Source organism: Canis lupus, chromosome 4 (assembly GCF_048164855.1).
Source record: "Canis lupus baileyi chromosome 4, mCanLup2.hap1, whole genome shotgun sequence".
NCBI lineage: Eukaryota > Metazoa > Chordata > Mammalia > Carnivora > Canidae > Canis > Canis lupus.
In genome coordinates, this window is record NC_132841.1 from 61082852 (window position 1) to 61101848 (window position 18997).

At 40.3% G+C, this 18997-nt stretch overlaps 1 protein-coding gene across 5 annotated transcripts in view; it reads left to right on the forward strand.

The window, feature by feature from the left end:
* The window catches only part of HTR4 (5-hydroxytryptamine receptor 4), a 173400-nt gene that overhangs the window by 112989 nt on the left and 41414 nt on the right, over positions 1-18997 (forward strand). For all 5 annotated transcript variants that reach the window (XM_072824593.1, XM_072824594.1, XM_072824596.1 and 2 more), the window contains one exon: positions 1383-1951. In XM_072824593.1, the coding sequence (XP_072680694.1) occupies positions 1383-1951 (569 nt within the window). The remainder of the gene's footprint in view (positions 1-1382; positions 1952-18997) is intronic.

Here is an 18997-nt window from a genome sequence, read left to right on the forward strand (position 1 = left end):
TAAGGCTGATAACTCAGAGCTGTCAGCAGACAGAGTTTATAGTAGGGAGAAAAGCCCTTCAATCTTTAAAAGAGATCCAGTGTATTACAGTATCTAATACTGGTGAGGCTTATTCCAGGAATGTAACACCATGACTGTAATTCACCATATTAATAAAAGAAAGAGGGAAAACCCACATGATCATTCTTTACTGCCAAAAATTCATTTACAAAATTCAGTATCGATGATTTTTAAAATAAATCTCATCAAAGTAAAAATAGAAGAGAGCATCCATAAAAATCTTCCAGCAAATATCATACTTAATAGTAAAATATTGAAACTCCCCTCCTAAAACTGAGACTGTAAAATGGTATCCACTATTACCACTTCTATTCAGGGTTGCACTGGAGATCTTATCAAGTTCAATAATGCAAGAAAAATGGCTTTAAGATTGGAAAGGAAGAAGTGAAATTTTTATTATTTGCAGATCACATGGGTACTTATGGAGAAAATTTGTAAGAATCTAGAGATGAAATATTAATAACGGATTTAAAGGAGTTGCTGGATACGTCACCATACAGAAAAATTTCACTGAATTCCACATAACGACAGCAAATAACTAGGATTAGTTGGTACCATTTGCAATAGAATAACAAGTCAAATACATAGGAACAAACCTGACAAAAAATATGCGAGACATTTACAGCAAAAAACTGTAAAACATTTTAAAGGATTTAAGTAAAGGAAAGAATTACCATATTTGTGAATTGGATGGCTTACCTTGGGAAAGAAGTCCATTTTCCTCAATCATTCTATTGTAATTCCAATCAAAATCCCCAAAGACCAGTATGGAAATTGATAAGCTAATTCTAAATTTTATATAGGAAATGCTAATGTATAAGAATAGTCTTGAAGAAGACGAGCCACAGTTCCAAGGCTTTTACTACCACATATATTGTGTGCAGGCAGACGGGAAGGGAGGAGACACTAACTCTGTGCTCAGTTGGGTAGAGAGAATGAAGGATGATTTTGTTCTTATCCTATTTCTACTCTTTCCTGGGACCTTCAGCCACTTGTGCAGTGGCAGTCCCTCTGCGTCCCAGTGCAATCATATCCCTTTCTACCTTCGCAGTTCTATGTGCTATAGGCTCATTAGGAAAAGAAAACTTGGCTGATAAACCTTCTTCTCTCTTTCCTCCTCTTTTTCCTCTTATGTTTTCCCCTACCTTCCCTGCTCTTCTTTGTTCCCCTCCTTTTCTATCTCCTTTCCAATCCTTCCTTGGCTTTTTCATCTTTTTTCTTTTCTCACAATTTTCATCACTCCCCTCTTGCTTCTTTCTCTTCACTTTTTCCTTCCTATCCTCCCTTCTTTCCCTCATTTTTTCTCTCCCTCCAACTCTCAGATAGAAAAAAGGAAGTTCAACCAAAACTCCAACTCTACGTACTGTATCTTCATGGTCAACAAGCCCTACGCCATCACCTGCTCTGTGGTGGCCTTCTACATCCCATTTCTCCTCATGGTGCTGGCCTATTATCGCATCTACGTCACAGCAAAAGAGCATGCCCACCAAATCCAGATGTTACAACGGGCAGGAGCCCCCTCTGAAGGCAGGCCCCAGCCAGCTGACCAGCACAGCACTCATCGCATGAGGACCGAGACCAAAGCAGCCAAGACCCTGTGCATCATCATGGGTTGCTTCTGCCTCTGCTGGGCTCCATTCTTCGTCACTAATATTGTGGATCCATTCATAGACTACACTGTTCCTGGGCAGGTGTGGACCGCTTTCCTCTGGCTTGGCTACATCAACTCTGGGTTGAACCCCTTTCTGTACGCCTTCTTGAATAAGTCTTTTAGACGTGCCTTCCTCATCATCCTCTGCTGTGATGATGAGCGCTACCGAAGACCCTCCATTCTGGGCCAGACTGTCCCCTGTTCAACCACAACCATTAATGGATCCACACATGTGCTAAGGTGAGTGCTTAGGGGCTTGATAGATTTTGTGTATTTGCGTGATCGGAACGGGTACCTCTCCAGTTTTGTTTCCAGACGGGTTGTTCTTGAGAACCTGTGCAGTGTTTACAAAAATTAAAGAAAATTCTATTTGGTCATGAAGTAGAGTAGTGGGTAAGGCCTCAGGCCCTGGAGGAGACTGGCTTATATTCAAATCCAGTATCCACAGTTCTGTGACCTTGGGCAAGTCATTTAACCACTCCGGACTTCAATTTCATTTTTTTTTTTTAACTTGAGATCACAGTCACAATATCTACATCACAGAGTTTTTGTGAGGATCAAATTAGCTAATGTGCATAGAGCACATAGTACAGATCCTGACACCTAGTAAGCCTTTAGTAAATATTATCTACTAATACTTATAGGTAGTGTTTTGCAGTAGTGGTTAACAGCATGGGCTTTAAGGTAAAAAGAGACTTTATTTTGACTCTTAGTGCCACTACTAACCATTTATATAATCTCTCCTGGCTTTATTTTACTCAATTGTAAAAAAAAAAAAAAAAAAAAAAAGTAACATCCATCTCATAGGACTTTTGATAACTAGAGATAATGGATTCATTTAGGGCTTGACACATAGTAAGCGCTCATAATACTACTAACAGTGTTATTAATATTATTAGTAGGAGCACTAGTAATAACATATGGCCTGATACCTTAGATGGCCACAAAATAATGTGATAAATGAAATAAATAGAAGGGTAAACGTGCAACAGTAATACCACGTGATAAATGATGTAATGGAGGTATGGATCAGGGGAATGGGAATTTGAGGAGGAAAGAAGCTGATCTTGGCTTAAGAAAATAAGGAAAGAATTTGAGACTTGGAGGAGAAATCAAGGAAGCCATTCTAGCAAATAGAACAGCATGAGGAAAGCAATGGAATGGGAAAGAGCATGGAAAGGTCAAGTGGTTTACCCAAGGTCACCTGGGTTGATGGAGATGGGAGTAACTTTGAAGCTGGATGTTCAGTGACCAGTCATGATGCCTTTCTCTAAACCTTGAGAATTTTCTGGCCGCCTGGGCTAGAGTCATTCTCAGCCATGAAAAACCATGTGTTAAATAAGTGCATTCATCCTGTAGCAAAACAAATTGTCAACCGCATTTTTTTCTTTGCCTTGAGATGCACAGGAATTTCTAAAAAGCAGTTCCTTCCCTGACACAAGCATTTAATTTTTCTGATGACTGTAGTCAGCTATCTTGGCAGCTGAAAATTGGGGAGTTTTCATTTGCATGTGTAAGAAAAGAAGAAGAGAAAATAGGGTTTGCGGTGTAATATCAACACTTTGCCTCAGAGACTGCTTGGAAGCCTGAATTCAATTTATGGCTACTAGTGTTAGTTAAAGCCTAGTCGGGCGTTGAGATTACACCTGGTGGAAGAGCCTCCAAGACTACCCCTGGAGGCCGGTGTTCTCTCCCGATTATGAGGCCTTGAGCAAGGGTCTTGGGAAGAATCCAACCCTAAAGTGTGTGTGCAAGAACTTCTGTTCTGGGGGGCGAGGGGGGTTTAAAAGCTATTTCAGTTAGCATTTGCCTGTGTAATAGCTCACAGAGTCTGCTCCAGCAGTGCATTTACTAAGTCAGTTGTTTAGAACCGGGGAGTGGGGGGTGCTTTTCCCATAGAAACAGCCACAGAAAGTGTTTGGGAGTTTCAAGGGCAGCCCAAGAGACCTATTTTACTGACATGGTATCTTATCCCTGCTGCATTTGGAAATCTCAGTGGGTGGTAAAGCAGAGATGGTAGTTTCGAGGTGGCTTGTGGATGTAGTCTCTATACTCTAGTTTTTGTATTTCTGCACGAGGTAATGGAAAGTATAGGAAGTTGGTCGGAGATACTTTCCTGGGGGAGGTGGGGAATCTTTTAAAAGCAGGGCAGCTGACACAGAGAAGACTGAAGCCTGAATCCACCACACCGTAAGCTTTGCCAGGACAGGAATACTGTCTGTTTTGTTCAGTGCTTCATACCAAATACCTGGTAGGTTGCCCAATGTAAAATAGGAACTTAAACTCTTGATGAATAAATAAATCATATAGTTAATTCTTTAGATCAATTGTATTAGCACAAATTAAGAAAAATGTATGTGTTTCTTAAAAATCCTGTAGGACATCAACAGATTCAGAAGGATTCAAGAAATATAAAACCTAAATAATCAAAAGTAAAAATCCCCTTTTATCCTGCTGATCCTACCCTTCACCTCAGAGACAATTGAAACTAGTCTAGTGATATTTTTTAATTTATTTATGATAGGCACACAGTGAGAGAGAGAGGCAGAGACATAGGCAGAGGGAGAAGCAGGCTCCATGCACCGGGAGCCCGACATGGGATTCGATCCCGGGTCTCCAGGATCGCTCCCTGGGCCAAAGGCAGGCGCTAAACCGCTGCACCACCCAGGGATCCCAGTCTAGTGATTTTTTAAATGCATTTTCAAACATCATAAAAACATACAAATTCATAGATTTTTCTCCCTTTATTTTATTTTATTATTTATTTATTTGCTCATCATAATCACACTCCTTCACCCTCATCCCCTAGATCTCCCATCCCCCACCCCCACCTTCCCTCTGGTGACTATCAGTTTGTTCTCTGGAGTTAAAAGTCTGTTTCTTGGTTTATCTCTCTCTCTCTCTCTCTCTCTCTCTTTTTCCCCCTTCGCTCATTTGTTTTGTTTCTCGAATTCCAAGACATGGGCTTGGAATTTGTCTTTCTCTGAGTAACTTATTTTGCTTAGCATTATAACTCTCTAGCTCCATCCATGTTGTTATAAATGGCAAGATTTCATCCTTCTTAGTGGCTGAATAATACACTACTTCTTCTTTATCCATTCATCTATCAGTGGATATTTGGACTGCTTCCAGAGTTTGGCTATTGTAAATAATAACGTAGGAATTTCTTTATAGATCTTGGGTTCTAACCCTTTATTGGATATGTCATTTGCAAATATCCTCTCCCATTCAGTAGGTTGCCTTATCATTCTGTTGATTATTTACTTCACAGTGCAGAAGATTTTATTTTGATGTAGTCCTAATAATTTACTTTTGCTTTTGTTTCCCTTGCCTCCGGAGACATATCTAGAAAAATGTTGCTACAGCCCATGTCAGAGAAATTACTGCTTGTGCTCTCCTGAAGGATTTTTATGGTTTTAGGTCTCACATGTAGATCTTTCCTCCATTTTGAGTTTATTTATCTTTGACAAAGGAAGAATGACTGTACAATGGGAAGAAGACAAGGTCCTCAATAAATGGTGCTAAGAAAATTGGACAGCCGCATGCAAAAGTATTAAACTAGACCACTTTCTTATTCCCTTTATTTTATATAAGTGGTGTCATGTTATTTTTTAAAATATTTTATTTATTCATGAGAGACACAGAGAGAAAGAGAGAGAGAGAGAGAGAGGCAGAGACACAGGCAGAGGGAGAAGCAGGCTCAATGCAGGGAGCCTGACCTGGGACTTGATCCCTGGTCTCCAGGATCATGCCCTGGGCTGAAGGTGGCGCTAAACCGCTGAGTCACCCAGGCTGCCCTAAATGGTGTCGTTTATATGTACTTTTTTGCACCCTGCTTTTCATTCCTTAAGAATGTATTTTAGACATCATTGCACCTCAGAACATTTAGATCTAACTCATTCTTTTTAACTGTTCCATAATCTTCTGTACTAAAAATGCATGTTAAAATTTATTAATTTCCCATCAGCGGCTATGTAGGTGTTACCGATCTTTTGCTATATCTGTATTCTTTTCAATGCCCTTGAACACATTTCCTTGTGTATGAATATTTCTTTTAGATAGCTACCCAAAGTGAAATTGCTCTATTGATATATATATGTGCTATTAAAAATATTAGGTTTAGCATCAGATCAGAGTACTGTAGCGATTGGCATTCTCATCAGCAAGTGTGAGAGCAGCATCTACTCCTTCCCTTTACCAACGCTATAAGTTATTCATCTTTTACCATTTTGCTAATTACAGAAATGCTCTGTCACTTAATTTGCATTTTCCAGATGATTTGGTAGGTTGAGCCTCTTTTAAGTTAGTTATGGACTAGTTTAAAAGTTGTTGACATATATTTAGCCTTGAATGAACTGCATCTTCACATATTTGGTGCTTTGTGTGATAACTTTGTTGCATGTTTGTTATTAATTTCTGAATATTCTTTATTATATTCTATTATTCATTCTTTGTTATGTAATTTGCAAATACATTTCTTTCTCTTCTGCTTGCTTTTGAACTTTGGTTAACTTTTTTCATAAAAAAAGTTTTCAAATTTTGAAAACACTATTGATTTGACCTCTTACAGGTAACCTGTCTTCCTTCTTGAAATATTTTTCACATTAATTTTCCTAAACAGTATACTTTCCTGGTTTGCCTCCTGACTCACCAGAAACTCTTTCTTATCTTTTATAGGCTCTTCCTTCTCTGTCTGGCCTCTAAATGTTAGAGTTCTTCAGAGCTTGGTTCTTCATACTCTTCTCAAATGACATTTTCACTTAATGTGATTTGACCATCGATAGCTTTAAATGCTGTCTTTGTGCCATCAATCTCTTTAATTAATGCCTCTAGATCATAGCTTTTCTTTAAGGTCCAGACCACAAAATCCAATTTGCTTCCTTGACAGTCTCACATAGGTGCCTCTTAGGAATCTCACATTTAATGTATCTTAAACAGAATTCTCTTATAAACCCCTCCCACCCACCTACTCCAAACTTCCAAGTCTTTTCTATCTCCATAAGTGGAACTGTCATCTACCATGTTACTAAATCTGGACACTTTCTGTGATTCTCAGGGAGAACTGCCATATAGGACTGAAAACTTAAAGCTTTAAAAAAGAAGAATCAATCAGCTGATACTGACAATATGGATTCAAGCTAAATAAATGGGAAATCCAACCACAGGCACAAAATGCAAATCACAGAAGTGTCAGATGATGCCTGAACATCCTGCTGCATGTTTAAAATGTGGAATTTGAGGGGTACCTGGCTGGCTCAGTCAGTAGAGTATGTTACACTTGATCTCGAGATTGTGAATTTGAGCCCCATTTTGGAGTTAGAGATTACTTAAAAACTAAATTAAATTAAATTTGGAATTTGATAAGTGAAACTTCATTTTCCTTATGCTAAGCATTCATTGACAAATTTATGTCATTTTATGTTATTATAATAATAATTATGATACCTAGCGTAATTCCAGAAAAATATGTATTTAAGAACTTTGAATGGATTATCGCGTTTAATTTTTACAGCAAAAATAGGTTGCTATTATAATTATCATGATTTTAATGATGACAAAACCAAGGTTTAAAGAGAATATTTAACTGGCCCAAGGTCAACAGTCTTCATGATTGTCTTCAGGTTAAATGAAAGATTAAAACACTCAAAACTGAAAATTATCTTGCCTTTAAAAAAAAAATCTTCCCTGGGAATCTATAATGTATAGACGACTTAGTCTGCTACCCAAGAATCACACTGGGGAGAGTCAGTTCATGACAACACTCTGAAACTACAGGGCCTTTTTCTTTTAAAGTCTTTGTGAGATAATAGAATTTTACTTTTCCAGGTTGAACTAAAAACAAGCCAGTCTGCCTTTGGAATAGTATGCCTTCCAGTCATGGTCCTATTCTTATACTCCTTTGACTTTTGCAACATTTTATTTTGTTTGGGTTTATTTATTTATTTATTTATGAGAGAGAGTGTGTGTATGTATAGGAGCGGGGGAAGGGCAGAGGCAGGGGGAGAGAGGAATCTACAAGTTGACTCCCCTCTGAGCTTGGAGCCGGACACAGGGCTCGATCCCAAGACCATGAGATCATGACCTGAACCAAAACCGAAAGTTTGCCGCTTAACTGACTGAGCTTCCCAGGTGCCTCCCCCACCCTTTTTATTTTTATTTTTTTAAGATATTATTTATTTATTCATGAGAGACACAGAAAGAGAGAGAGAGGCAGAGACACAGGCAGAGGGAGAAGCAGGCTCCATGCAGGGAGCCTGACATGGGACTCAATCCCGGGACTCTAGGATCACACCCTGGGCCGAAGGCAGGTGCTAAACCGCTGAGCCACCCAGGGATCCCCCACCCCCACCCTTTTTAAAGATTTATTTGCAACATCTTATTACTGAACACACATATGGGCAGCCGAAGAAGTAAAATATCCTTTTGCCAGGCAGTCTTAGTAGACTTTGGCCACCCAGATTGAACAAACTATTGTAGATATAGCAGAGATGTCTGCAGTCATGTTTGGTTGTCTGTGAGATAAGCATCTTCTTTGGAATATCCAGCTCTTGATCAAAATAGAAATGAACATACCATTTGGTGGGCTGATGAAGTAGTTTGTCTAGATATATAAGTTACATAGCCTTTTAAAAATAGTTTCCAGGGACGCCTGGATGGCTTACCGGTTGAGCATCTGCCTTCTGCTCAGGGCATGTTCCTAGAATCTGGGATCGAGCCCTGCATCAGGCTCCTTGTGAGGAGCCTGCTTCTCCCTCTGCCTATGTCTCTGCCTCTCTCTCTCTCTCTCTCTCTCATAAATAAATAAAATCTTTAAAAAAAATAAATAATAAAAATAGCTTCCAAATATGGATTATTGTCATATATATGTTTCTTGGGGCAGTTTTAATTTGTATACACACATATATTAGAAGGAGGCATAATGCCAGCATGTGGGCAATGGATTCTAAGAGGTTCGTCCTGGGTGTGAACTGATTCTTAGCGGATTTGGAGCTAGCTTCTCTCTCCTTGTCACATCTTTTACCTGGCTCTGTAGTTATCTTCCCCATCCACTAATCTATTAGTCTTATAGAAGTCACCTTTCCCACTCTAGGAAACTCCCATCAGACATATTGGTGGAGAGGGCAAGAAATAAGCTAGTGAGAAGACAGTGGCTGCATTCCCACTCAAGTCAGGAACAAGATAAGGTTGCCTTGTCACCTGGGCTGTCCCACATTGCATACATAATCCAAATGACAGAGAGGAGAAACATGATGAAGTATAAAAATTAGGGGAAAAAAGAGCAAAACTGAGACTATTTATAAACAATATGATTTTTTAAACCAGGAAAATCCACGATAAACCATGAAAACTAAGACATTTCACAAGGGTGTCCAGATATCTAATAACTAACCCAACATTCAGTGACTCCTACATACTAGAAATTACCAGTTAGAATGTGGATTATGAAAAATACCATTATCCACAGAAGCAGCAACTAAAGTTACTATAAAAAAGTACAAAATGAAAATATAAGACCCATATTGAAGGGAACTTTAAAACTTTCCTGAAGGAGAAATCAGAGATATTGCTAGGGGTTCACTGTGGATAGCAGAAGAGAGGGCTAAAAAAATTCAAATTTTTCTTTGGAAGTTAAAATGAGTGAAAATATCAGTGAGGGTGACAAAACATGAGAGACACCTAACTCTGGGAAATGAACAAGGGGTAGTGGAAAGGGAGGTGGGCGGGGGGTTGGGGTGACTGGGTGATGGGCACTGAGGGGGGCACTTGGTAGGATGACCTGGGTGTTATGCTAAATGTTGGCAAATTGAACTCCAACAAAAAAATTTTTTTAAAGAAATAAAATCTTAATTAAAAAAAAAAAAAAGAAGTTCAGGTTTGCAGACTCTGGAACTTGATTTATTAGCTTCTGAGATCTGAGTCACAATAACTGTGTAGCACCTAATGTACCAGGCACTGTGTATGAGGTAGTATGTAGAAAGATAAATGACAGTAGGAATCTCATGGAGCTCACAGCCTGAGGAAAGAGACCCATAAGCAAATAATTACAGCACATTAGACATTGCTGGGGTTATGTACAAGGTTTAATGGGAACTGATGGGATTGCTACCTAACCAACAGTTTCCTGATCATCACTGATGAGGGTCATCCAATCTGCTTGAATTCCTGCAATGAGAGAATCATACTACTTGAGGAGACTGCTCAATGGTTGGGCAATTCTAGAGTTTAGAAGGTCTTCCTCATATTGAGTTGAAACTTTCATCCCTATGACTTCTGCCTTCTGACCCTAGTTCTGCTTTGAGCAGGAGACAACCAAGCTATATCTTTCTGTATGCTTTAATTTTATGTCCCCTTGAGGCTTTTCTTCATTCTTCCATTACTCTCCATGCAATATTGTTAAAGGTTTGGAGAACACGATCATGTCCCCTTATTTATAACCTTTATTATTAGTTTTTTAAATTACTTTTTCTCTAAAATATGGTCAGTAGACCACTCAGTTAAGAGTCCCCTGGGAGCTTATTAAAAACACAGATTTCTGGACCCCATTCATGGAATTGGTGTGAGTTAGAGAAAAATGGCATTTTTGCCAGGATGATTCTTATGTGAGTTACATTTGTGAACCACAGATTCTGAGTCCAGTGGATCAGAATGGTCCAGTGTGTGCTGGCATTGATTGTGCTTCTGAATTACGACACTCTTATCACTCTAAAAAGAGTCTCTTAAAGGGTAATAGTTTTATGTGATTTAACTAGTAAAATTCCTTTGGAAGTTGCCTCAGCTCAGCCATTTTTCAAGCCAAGTGACTCTGGCCACTTGGGAGGTGAAGTGTGATAACAGAGGCTGTGACCACATAGTGTGACAGGAGATAGGGACAAGCTGTACTGATGGGATTTGGATTTCACTGGGGATTTGATTCTGGAGTTCTTTGTCCATTATTCTTGGAGAAATGTCAAAGATCTTGCCAGTGCTCTTCTCTGCTGAGTCTTTAGAGCCTAGGAAAGTGCCTGGCGCATTGTGAGACCTGACAAGTAGTAAAAGAACGCTTCCGTTCCTCTTCCCTTGGTCTGGCTTCTCCTCTGTTTAACTGTCTTTATGAAGATTAGCCCCAATGATCCAAGGCAGAGCAAGGATTTGAGGCACTGACAGTAACCTTAGAACAGATTTTTCTCTACATGAAATCCGCTGAGGATTCCAGTTTTGGCGTCTTGGGTAAATAATCCCTGCCCTGCCTGTCTCACTATCTCATTGTGAAAATCAAACGAAGTAATGGAGGTGAAATTGCTTTGCTAACTGCAAATCTCCATCCTCTGGGGGGAGATAATTACGTTATGAGAAAAGACTATTTATAAGTTAGGTAAATAGCTAAGATTGCATGCTTAGCAATGCAGAGATGGCACGCAGAGTTTAGCTTTGGGGATGGATTTCTCTGCTCTCAGGCCAGGCTTAGGTATAGAGAACCTGGTTCTCCAAGTTTAGACTTTGCCCAAACCTAGGACACTCACCCAGTTCCTCAGAAGGCTGAGAACTTCTGCAACCACTTCCCAAAGAACTTCCTGTCTGTCTAACTTGGCTCTTGGCTATTAGCCTCCATTACCCATCCTCAATCCCCCTGATAAACAGTTTTTTGTTACTTAAGGATCTCTAGAGCTGTGCTGTCCAATAGGGTAACCCTTAACCGTATACCAGGTATTCAGTAGCCACACATTAGAAGTAGAATATTTTCATTATTGTAAAAAGTTTCATTGGACAAAACAGCTCTAGAGCCTTCTCTCTGGAATGAGGTAGTATATGTTTTCTCTCAGACTTACTGTTATCAACCAAAGCTCAATAATACATAAGTCAATTCTAATGGATGTGCTATAGAAGTCTTTGACATTTCCATGCATAAGATTAGTATGTTCTGATTTAAATTTGGAATCGATAGAGAAAGAAAATATGAGGATAGAGAAAAATTGAAAGTGAGAAGGAGGCAAAGAGAAAGAGGGTCCCACAAAAATAGTAGGAGAAAAAATTCTTCTAGGCTATTGCTTTATAAATAACAATTATAAGAATTTCTCATTGTATTTATTTTTTGTTGACTTGTTTATTGTCTATCTCTTCATGCAGACTGTCAATACACAAAAGCAGGTAACATGTCTCTCTTATTCCCAAAAGTTCCTTCAGGGTAGAGAACATGGTTCAATTCATAGAGTTACTAGTTAAGTGGATGGACGGCTTATCAGACTCTATTGCTCACCTGGAATGTGTATACTCAAATAAGTTTTCAGCACTTTAAAAAATATTTATTAATTCCATAAACTGAACCATTGTTTTTTTTTTTTTTTCACTGTGACATCACTTGCCAATTTTCAATGTCAACATACCAGAATTTCCCTTTTCAACATAGATTTTTCACACCATGGGTTGGAAGACTACCTGTGGATGAGACAATAATTTAAGTTTGATTTTACTTTGGATGCTTAGAGGTTTCTGCTAATGTTGGAAAGTTGTTTGACATTTAAAAGCTATTTTGTGGCCTTTACCTTGAACTTTGGAGGTTACAATTGGATTCAACATTTACCTCATGGTTTTGAGCCGATGCAAGACTTAATTAATCTGGGTGAATCAAAGATGGATGAGGATGACCTTGCCTTATGTCCCTCAGCCTCCTTCTGGGCTGGTGACATAATTTGCAGGCCCAACACAGAAAACAAATGCAGGGCCCCTTGGTTAAAGGACAGGTAAAAACTTCCATCAGAAGTGTTAACTTATAAAGCCTTTTTCTTTCATCTGCAGTTTTTCTCTCAACTTGTCGTGGTGTATTTTCTTTGCTATCCTCCAGGAGAAAAATAAAACATAATTTTAATTATTAGCAGAAACTTACCATTCATCTTTATATTTTGCAATGCCAGTGTTCAATGCAAATGAGAGCATTCTGCTAATATGGGATTACCGAAGTGACACAAATCACACAAATCGTATTTTGCAATTCAAGCATGCTTTTGTATTTTGTTTTTACCAGTGTACAAAACCAATGCAACTATTTTTACTTCACCTCTTGATAACACACACGTTCTAGTAACACTGCTTCCTTCTGCTTGCTGATTAGTGAGGAAGTGCTGAAAGGGAAAGGAGCCATGGTTGGCCATATCTTATCCTTCTTTCTGTGTTGGTGTTTTCAGCAGAAATGGTTGGCTAATAATCCAGGGGAGCAACCTGAGTGAGAAAAGACATGATAGGGTTGGGTCTTTTTTTTCTTTTTTGAGATTTTATTTATTTATTCATTAAGGACACACAGAGAGAGAAGCAGAGACACAGGCAGAGGGAGAAGCAGGCTCCCTGCAGGGAGCCCAATGCAGGACTCGATCCCAGGATCCTGGGGCCACGACCTGAGTTGAAGGCAGATGCTCAACCACTGAGCCAACCAGGTGTCCAATAATAGGGGTTTTTGGTTGTTCCTTCTTCTTAGCACAGCAGTGTCTTTGTTCTGCTTTTGACAAGTTTGGGTCCAGTAGAAACCATGGCCTCTGAGGGCTGTCTTCATTCCCAATGACTCAGTCATAGATGTGTTGATAAGCATGAGCACAGGATTCTGGTGGACCCACAATCTGTGAGAATTCAATAAGGCTCAGTGGTAAACACATTGTAGAAGTTGCTGAGAGACCATGGAAAAAGGGAAAATGCTTTCTATATATGTGTTCACCTTGTATTTGCTTGGAGTGTTACTAAAGAGATGCCCGGGTGGCTCAGCAGTTGAGCATCTGCCTTCAGCTCAGGGTGTGATCCTCAGGGTCCTGGAATCAAGTCCTGCACTAGGCTCCCAGTGGGGAGCCTCCTTCTCTCTCTGCCTATGTCTCTGCCTTTCTCTGTGTGTCTCTCAGGAATAAATAAATAAAATCTTAAAAACAAAAAAAGAATTTCAAGATGGTGATGAGCATTGAACCAAGATCTGGGTTTCTGTCTGCACTGGTCACAGGACCACGAAGCTGGCCTATCCCCAGTCCTTCCCAGTTACCACCTAAAGCAGCCTCTCAGGAAACATCGTTCTTGCTGAGATCACACCAGCAACTCGGGCAGAATAATAATCTCAGAAGAGCTTCCGTTGCCTTAAGTCTAGTAATCAAGTGGCGTAAGCTGCCCCCGGGATGCCCCCTCCTGGGTCAAAGTGTTGAGACAAAGCATAATTCCCTCCACTGAAACATTTTTCAAGGAAGAGTTCCCACCTGTGACTCAGAGGAAGGTGAACTTTGGTACAGAACCAAAAGCATAAGGGCTGAAGTGCTGCCATTTGACACACCTGGCTTGTAGTCCTGAGACTTGTCGTTTACTGTTGATAGAACCTTTCACATGTAACCCAGATATTTCTGGGTCCTAGTTCCTCGTCTGTAAAGTGGGAATACTATTAGAACCCATACCCTAGGAACTTTAGGCTCCTACTGCTGGAATACTTTTGTTAAGGTGAAATATGATAATATACGTGCAGAGCTCAGTCCAGCTCTTGTTACATAGAAGGCGTTCAATGAACAGAAGCTGGTACGATTGCTGTTATTATAATTGTATATATAACATCATTCATATCTTGGTTAAACAAACTTCTCCAGTTATTTTCTCAGCTTCCTGATAAGCATTTCTTGAGAAATGAGTCAATAGAAATCTCTGTGTTCTAAACACTGCCCTCGAATAAGGAATGCAGAGCTCCCTCTGCGAGAAGAAAAACCAGAGATGAATTAAATTAAATTAATCACGCTGTTTATAAATAATTGTCCAAGCAACATGAGACAAGATTTGTTTCCTGGGTACATTGTGCCCTGTGCTGAACAGTTGGGGCTGTTATTTTGAATATGCCTCCTGGCTTTCGAATTACCTGTAGACATTTCTTTGACCCAAACTAAAACCATGTCCAACAAGTTGGGTACATTCTGTGTGTATTTGTTTTGCCTCCTTTGTTCTGCATGTGCACTTGTTGCTAGGGTGTTAGGGTTCTGTGTACCAGCCCTCTGGTATTGGTGCCCACAACAAAGGGAGCATGCATGCCACTCTGCAGGCCAGACAGACTCCCAAACCACACCCAGCTCCAGAGGTGCCTCAGGTGGTCCGGGGTCGTGATGGGAGGCAGTGTGTGTGCTGTTCTGACCCTTGACCCTGTATCACACTAGAGTCACTTCTGAGCTTTTGCCAGCGGAGCCTAGGTTCCACTTGTAGATTTTTTTTTTTTAAAGATTTTATTTATTTATTCATGAGAGACACACACACACAGAGAGAGAGAGAGAGAGAGAGAGAGAGAGAGAGGCAGAGACACAGGCAGAGGGAGAAGCAGGCTCCATGCAGGGAGCCGGATGCAGGACAGTCCCGGGACTCCAGAATCATACACTGAGCCAAAGCAGACACTCAACTGCTGAGCCACCCAGGCGTCCCTCACTTGTAGAGATTCTATTTAATGGGGCCAGATGAAGACCAGAAAGGCATGTTTTAGGGGCTTTGATGTACAGCAGTATTGAGAATGGTTAGTATAGTGGAAAGAGCAGGAAGCCTATGTTGATCACTGAGCAGTCAACATTTTTCAGCATCAATAAAACAGGGAAGTTGTGGATAAGTGTGGGTGTGGGTGTAGCCCATTAGTTCTCAACGAGGCACAGTTTTATATACCAGGGGGATATTTGGCAATGTCTGAAAGCATTTTTGGTTCTACAATTGGTGAGTGCTACAGTCATCCAGTAGATATAGGCCAGGGTTGCTTCTAAGCATCCAACAATGCATGGGCAGCCCCCATCCCCCACCCCAACAAAGAATTGTCTGGCCCCAAATTTCAAAATAGTGCTAAGGTAGAGAAACCCTGCTTTAAGCGAATCCTCTGGGCTTTGCAACATAGAATCTCCTTACCACTGTCAGGGGACAGCAAGAGGAGTCTTTTTTCGGTGCCAGGAGGTATGGGTGTGCTTTTACCTGCCCACTTCAGCACAACCCCTGCACCATGTGGGTCCTCTTAATTCACATCCATTACCAAGACAAGACAGGTTAAAAAAAAAAGAAAAAGCCCATTGTTTTGTTTGTAGAGGACGATTGATGTTATTTCTGGGAAGAAGGGCCCTGAATTTCTGAGGTTAGCGTGTGGCAGTCACCTTGCAGCTAAGCCCTTTCCAGCAGACAGGCTCTATGAGCTTGTTCTCTTACAACATGTACTTGGCAGGGACACAGCCCTCCCGATTTAGTCAGAGCAGCTGTTCAGGAAGGAATCGCCTCCAGAGCACACGAGATCCACCAGAAAACCATACTCCTTGTCAACGTGTGTTTGGGCCTTAGTGTAAGGCTGCAGGTCCCTGGACCACAGAGGTGATAAAACTCCATCTTATACTAGATGTCGACAAACCAGTGTGTCCAGAAGAGGGCAAAACCCATGACTTTCCTTGCAGAACTAATGACCTGCGAGGGACAATGTCAGGAACAAGGGTTGCTAAGCTAAGAGCATAAAGATTCAGGTCATAAGCGTTGCTTTTATTTATCTAAGGACTGTCCCAGGAAAAAGAGATTTGGCGTGTTCTGCAAGGTCCCAGGGGAAAGCAGTAGGGATGAAAGATTGAAGTTTTAAGAGTATGCATTTAAGCACGAAATGGAATGGACTGCCTTACTAGGATATTCCTAATACAGAGAATAAGTAGAATAAAATAGAAGGAGAAAATTGGATGACCTCCCAGTGACGAAGCGGTGATGGATATTGGTCACTGAAAGCATTGGCTGAATTAGCATGGCTGAGCAAGCCGTGGGATGTCTAAGGAGGCACCCTCAGACCCCTCCTTTGTAGTTGTGTGAGTTACAGAATCACAAGGAGTCCTCCCGCAGTGCAGTTAAACTCAAGAATGAGCAAAACCTACTTCAACCAGCATAATATCTCATTTGGTTGAAGCTGGAGACCTTCTGGAAAGATTGCCAGTGGGTAGAAATGTGCCAGAGGTAATATTGTTAATTTCAGGGGCTGTTTTGTTTTGGTTTATGATTCCTCTGGCTGTCTCTGGATGGTAGGAAATTTAGACGTAACTAAGGAAGGAAATTCATCCCCAGGCTCTCTAGATGCTCAGTGCTTACTTACATAGCTGATTTGATGCCTGAGATTCCATTTGAGGAAAATACTGTCGTATCTACCCATCAGGATAATTTTCTATTGTTTGAGCCTTTAATATGAACACAATTACTATTTAAATATGTTCATAGAGAAGGGCCCCGAGGTTGGGTTTCAAGAGACATCCCCCTCAATCTGATCTTTATATTCTTCCTTTTTTACATAGAGATGTCAGGACCAGGACTTTAGGCTCTGGAAATAACAAGGCAGGATCCCAAGCTAGCAGGAACCAGAGTACCAGTGGAGCAGTTTAGTGTTATGGCTAAAAGCATAGGACCTGGTATTTGATGGACCTCAGTTTGACTTCAGGTCCTGCCACCTTGAAGCTGTGTGACCCTGGGCAAGTTGCTTGACCTCTCTATGCTTCAGTTTCTTCCTGTGCAAAATGGTTCTTGCCTCATAAGACTGTTATGAGGTTTGTGTAAGATCCTGTACACATGGATCCTGGAATACATAAATTATTGATAAACTGTGTTCTCAATATCATAATCATCTTTCCAGGCAAAAAGTCAGGAAGACAGGTTCATAGAAGGCTCCTACTGCTGGAAGACTTGTTCACTGTCAGAATGGGTGGTGAAGGGAAATGGTTTGGTGCCCAAGTCACCATAATATCCTCCTGATAAGGGGCAGGATAGTTGCTGAGCAATAGGTTCAGAAGTACTTTGCCTGCAAGGACAGGGGAACTGTGGAGAAAGGAGGCATGCAGAAAGTTCTAGCCGCTGCTCTACTAGAAATGTGATGAAATTGTCTTCAAGCCCTGAGTGAGGAAACCCAGCGAAAGGCTTCTGGTTATAGAAACAAACAATTGTGTGCACTCTGGGTTATATTCACGCAAAGAGCCAGGAACCTACTTTTCTCAAAAAGATTTCTGAATGTCTTTTCTTGTTTCTGTGCATATTTCAGGTTATTTTTAACAAGATTCTTAGAAACATTTCGCAGTTAGAATTGTTCTTGGAGAGCCTTTTATTCTCTAAGAAATTAGTGAATCTATATTTTGATAAACCTGACAAACAAATATATTTGGTGTCTGTTCCTGTTCCTTTACTCTTTCCAGACTTTTATTTCCTTTGCTGGCTGGTGTAGTGTAATTTGTTCCTCTCTTTGTGAATTAGCATTGCCTGCTTTAAGTTTCTGGCTTTGGGGAAAGGAGTATACATGTGTGTGTATCCATGTATATGTGTGCATATGTGGATACATATATATGGTAGCCATGTATAATAATTAGATGCTTCAGGAATAATTTGGTTTCCTGGTCCAGACATTCCCCCCTCCCCCATTCCTCCTCCTTCCTTCCCCTCCCTTCTTCTCCTCCTTCTATATCATCATCATTGTAACACCTACCATTTACTGACCACTGCTTTATATGCAGGGTATTGAACTAAGTGTATTACATGTGCCATCTTATTGAATCTTTAATATACTCTATGGAGCAGGTATTATTATTATTCTCATTTTACTGATGAAGAAACTGAGACTCAGAGAGATTAATTTGGCCAGTTCTTACAGCTGGTGAGGGTTAGGACCAGGGTTCTCACACATGTTCATCTGATTTCAAAGTCTTTGCTGTAAACCACTAAGCTATTAACTGCTAGTTAACTGCAAACTCTGAAAAAATATAGAACTTTTGGGTCTTAGACACGAGGAAGGCTTCAGAAGTGATCTGGTTACATATTCCAGCCAGGGCAGTGATCTCTCCTATAACTTTTCTGATAGCTGTCTATCTCCCCTCCTGAGGACAGGCAGCTCATTATTATCCAAAGCAAGACATTCTATTGTTTGAACAGTCCTAATTGTTGCAGATTTTGGTCAAATTTTACTTGTCTATATCATAGCATTGTAAAAACTTAGAGTTTTATAGCTGGAAGTGATAACAGAGCTTGAGTATTCCAGCAGTTTTGAAACACATTTTTTTTTTCAGGTGTGGAAATCTTTTGTTCAAATGGAATCTTAAAAATCTTAAAAATGAAATTTTATCACTGCTTTGATCAAGACAGATGCTCATATGGGCATGTGCATGTAAATGGCCTACAACCCCCTTCCTCCAGGGTCTCCTATGGCCACTCCATGGGGTTGTATGTTAGTCTTAGGAAGAGAATAACCTGAAGTAGACTGATGAACCCAGTATTTTACAGATAAGAAAATTGAGGTTCAAAGACTTAAGATGTTTGCTTAAGAGAAAGCTGCTATATCTGGAG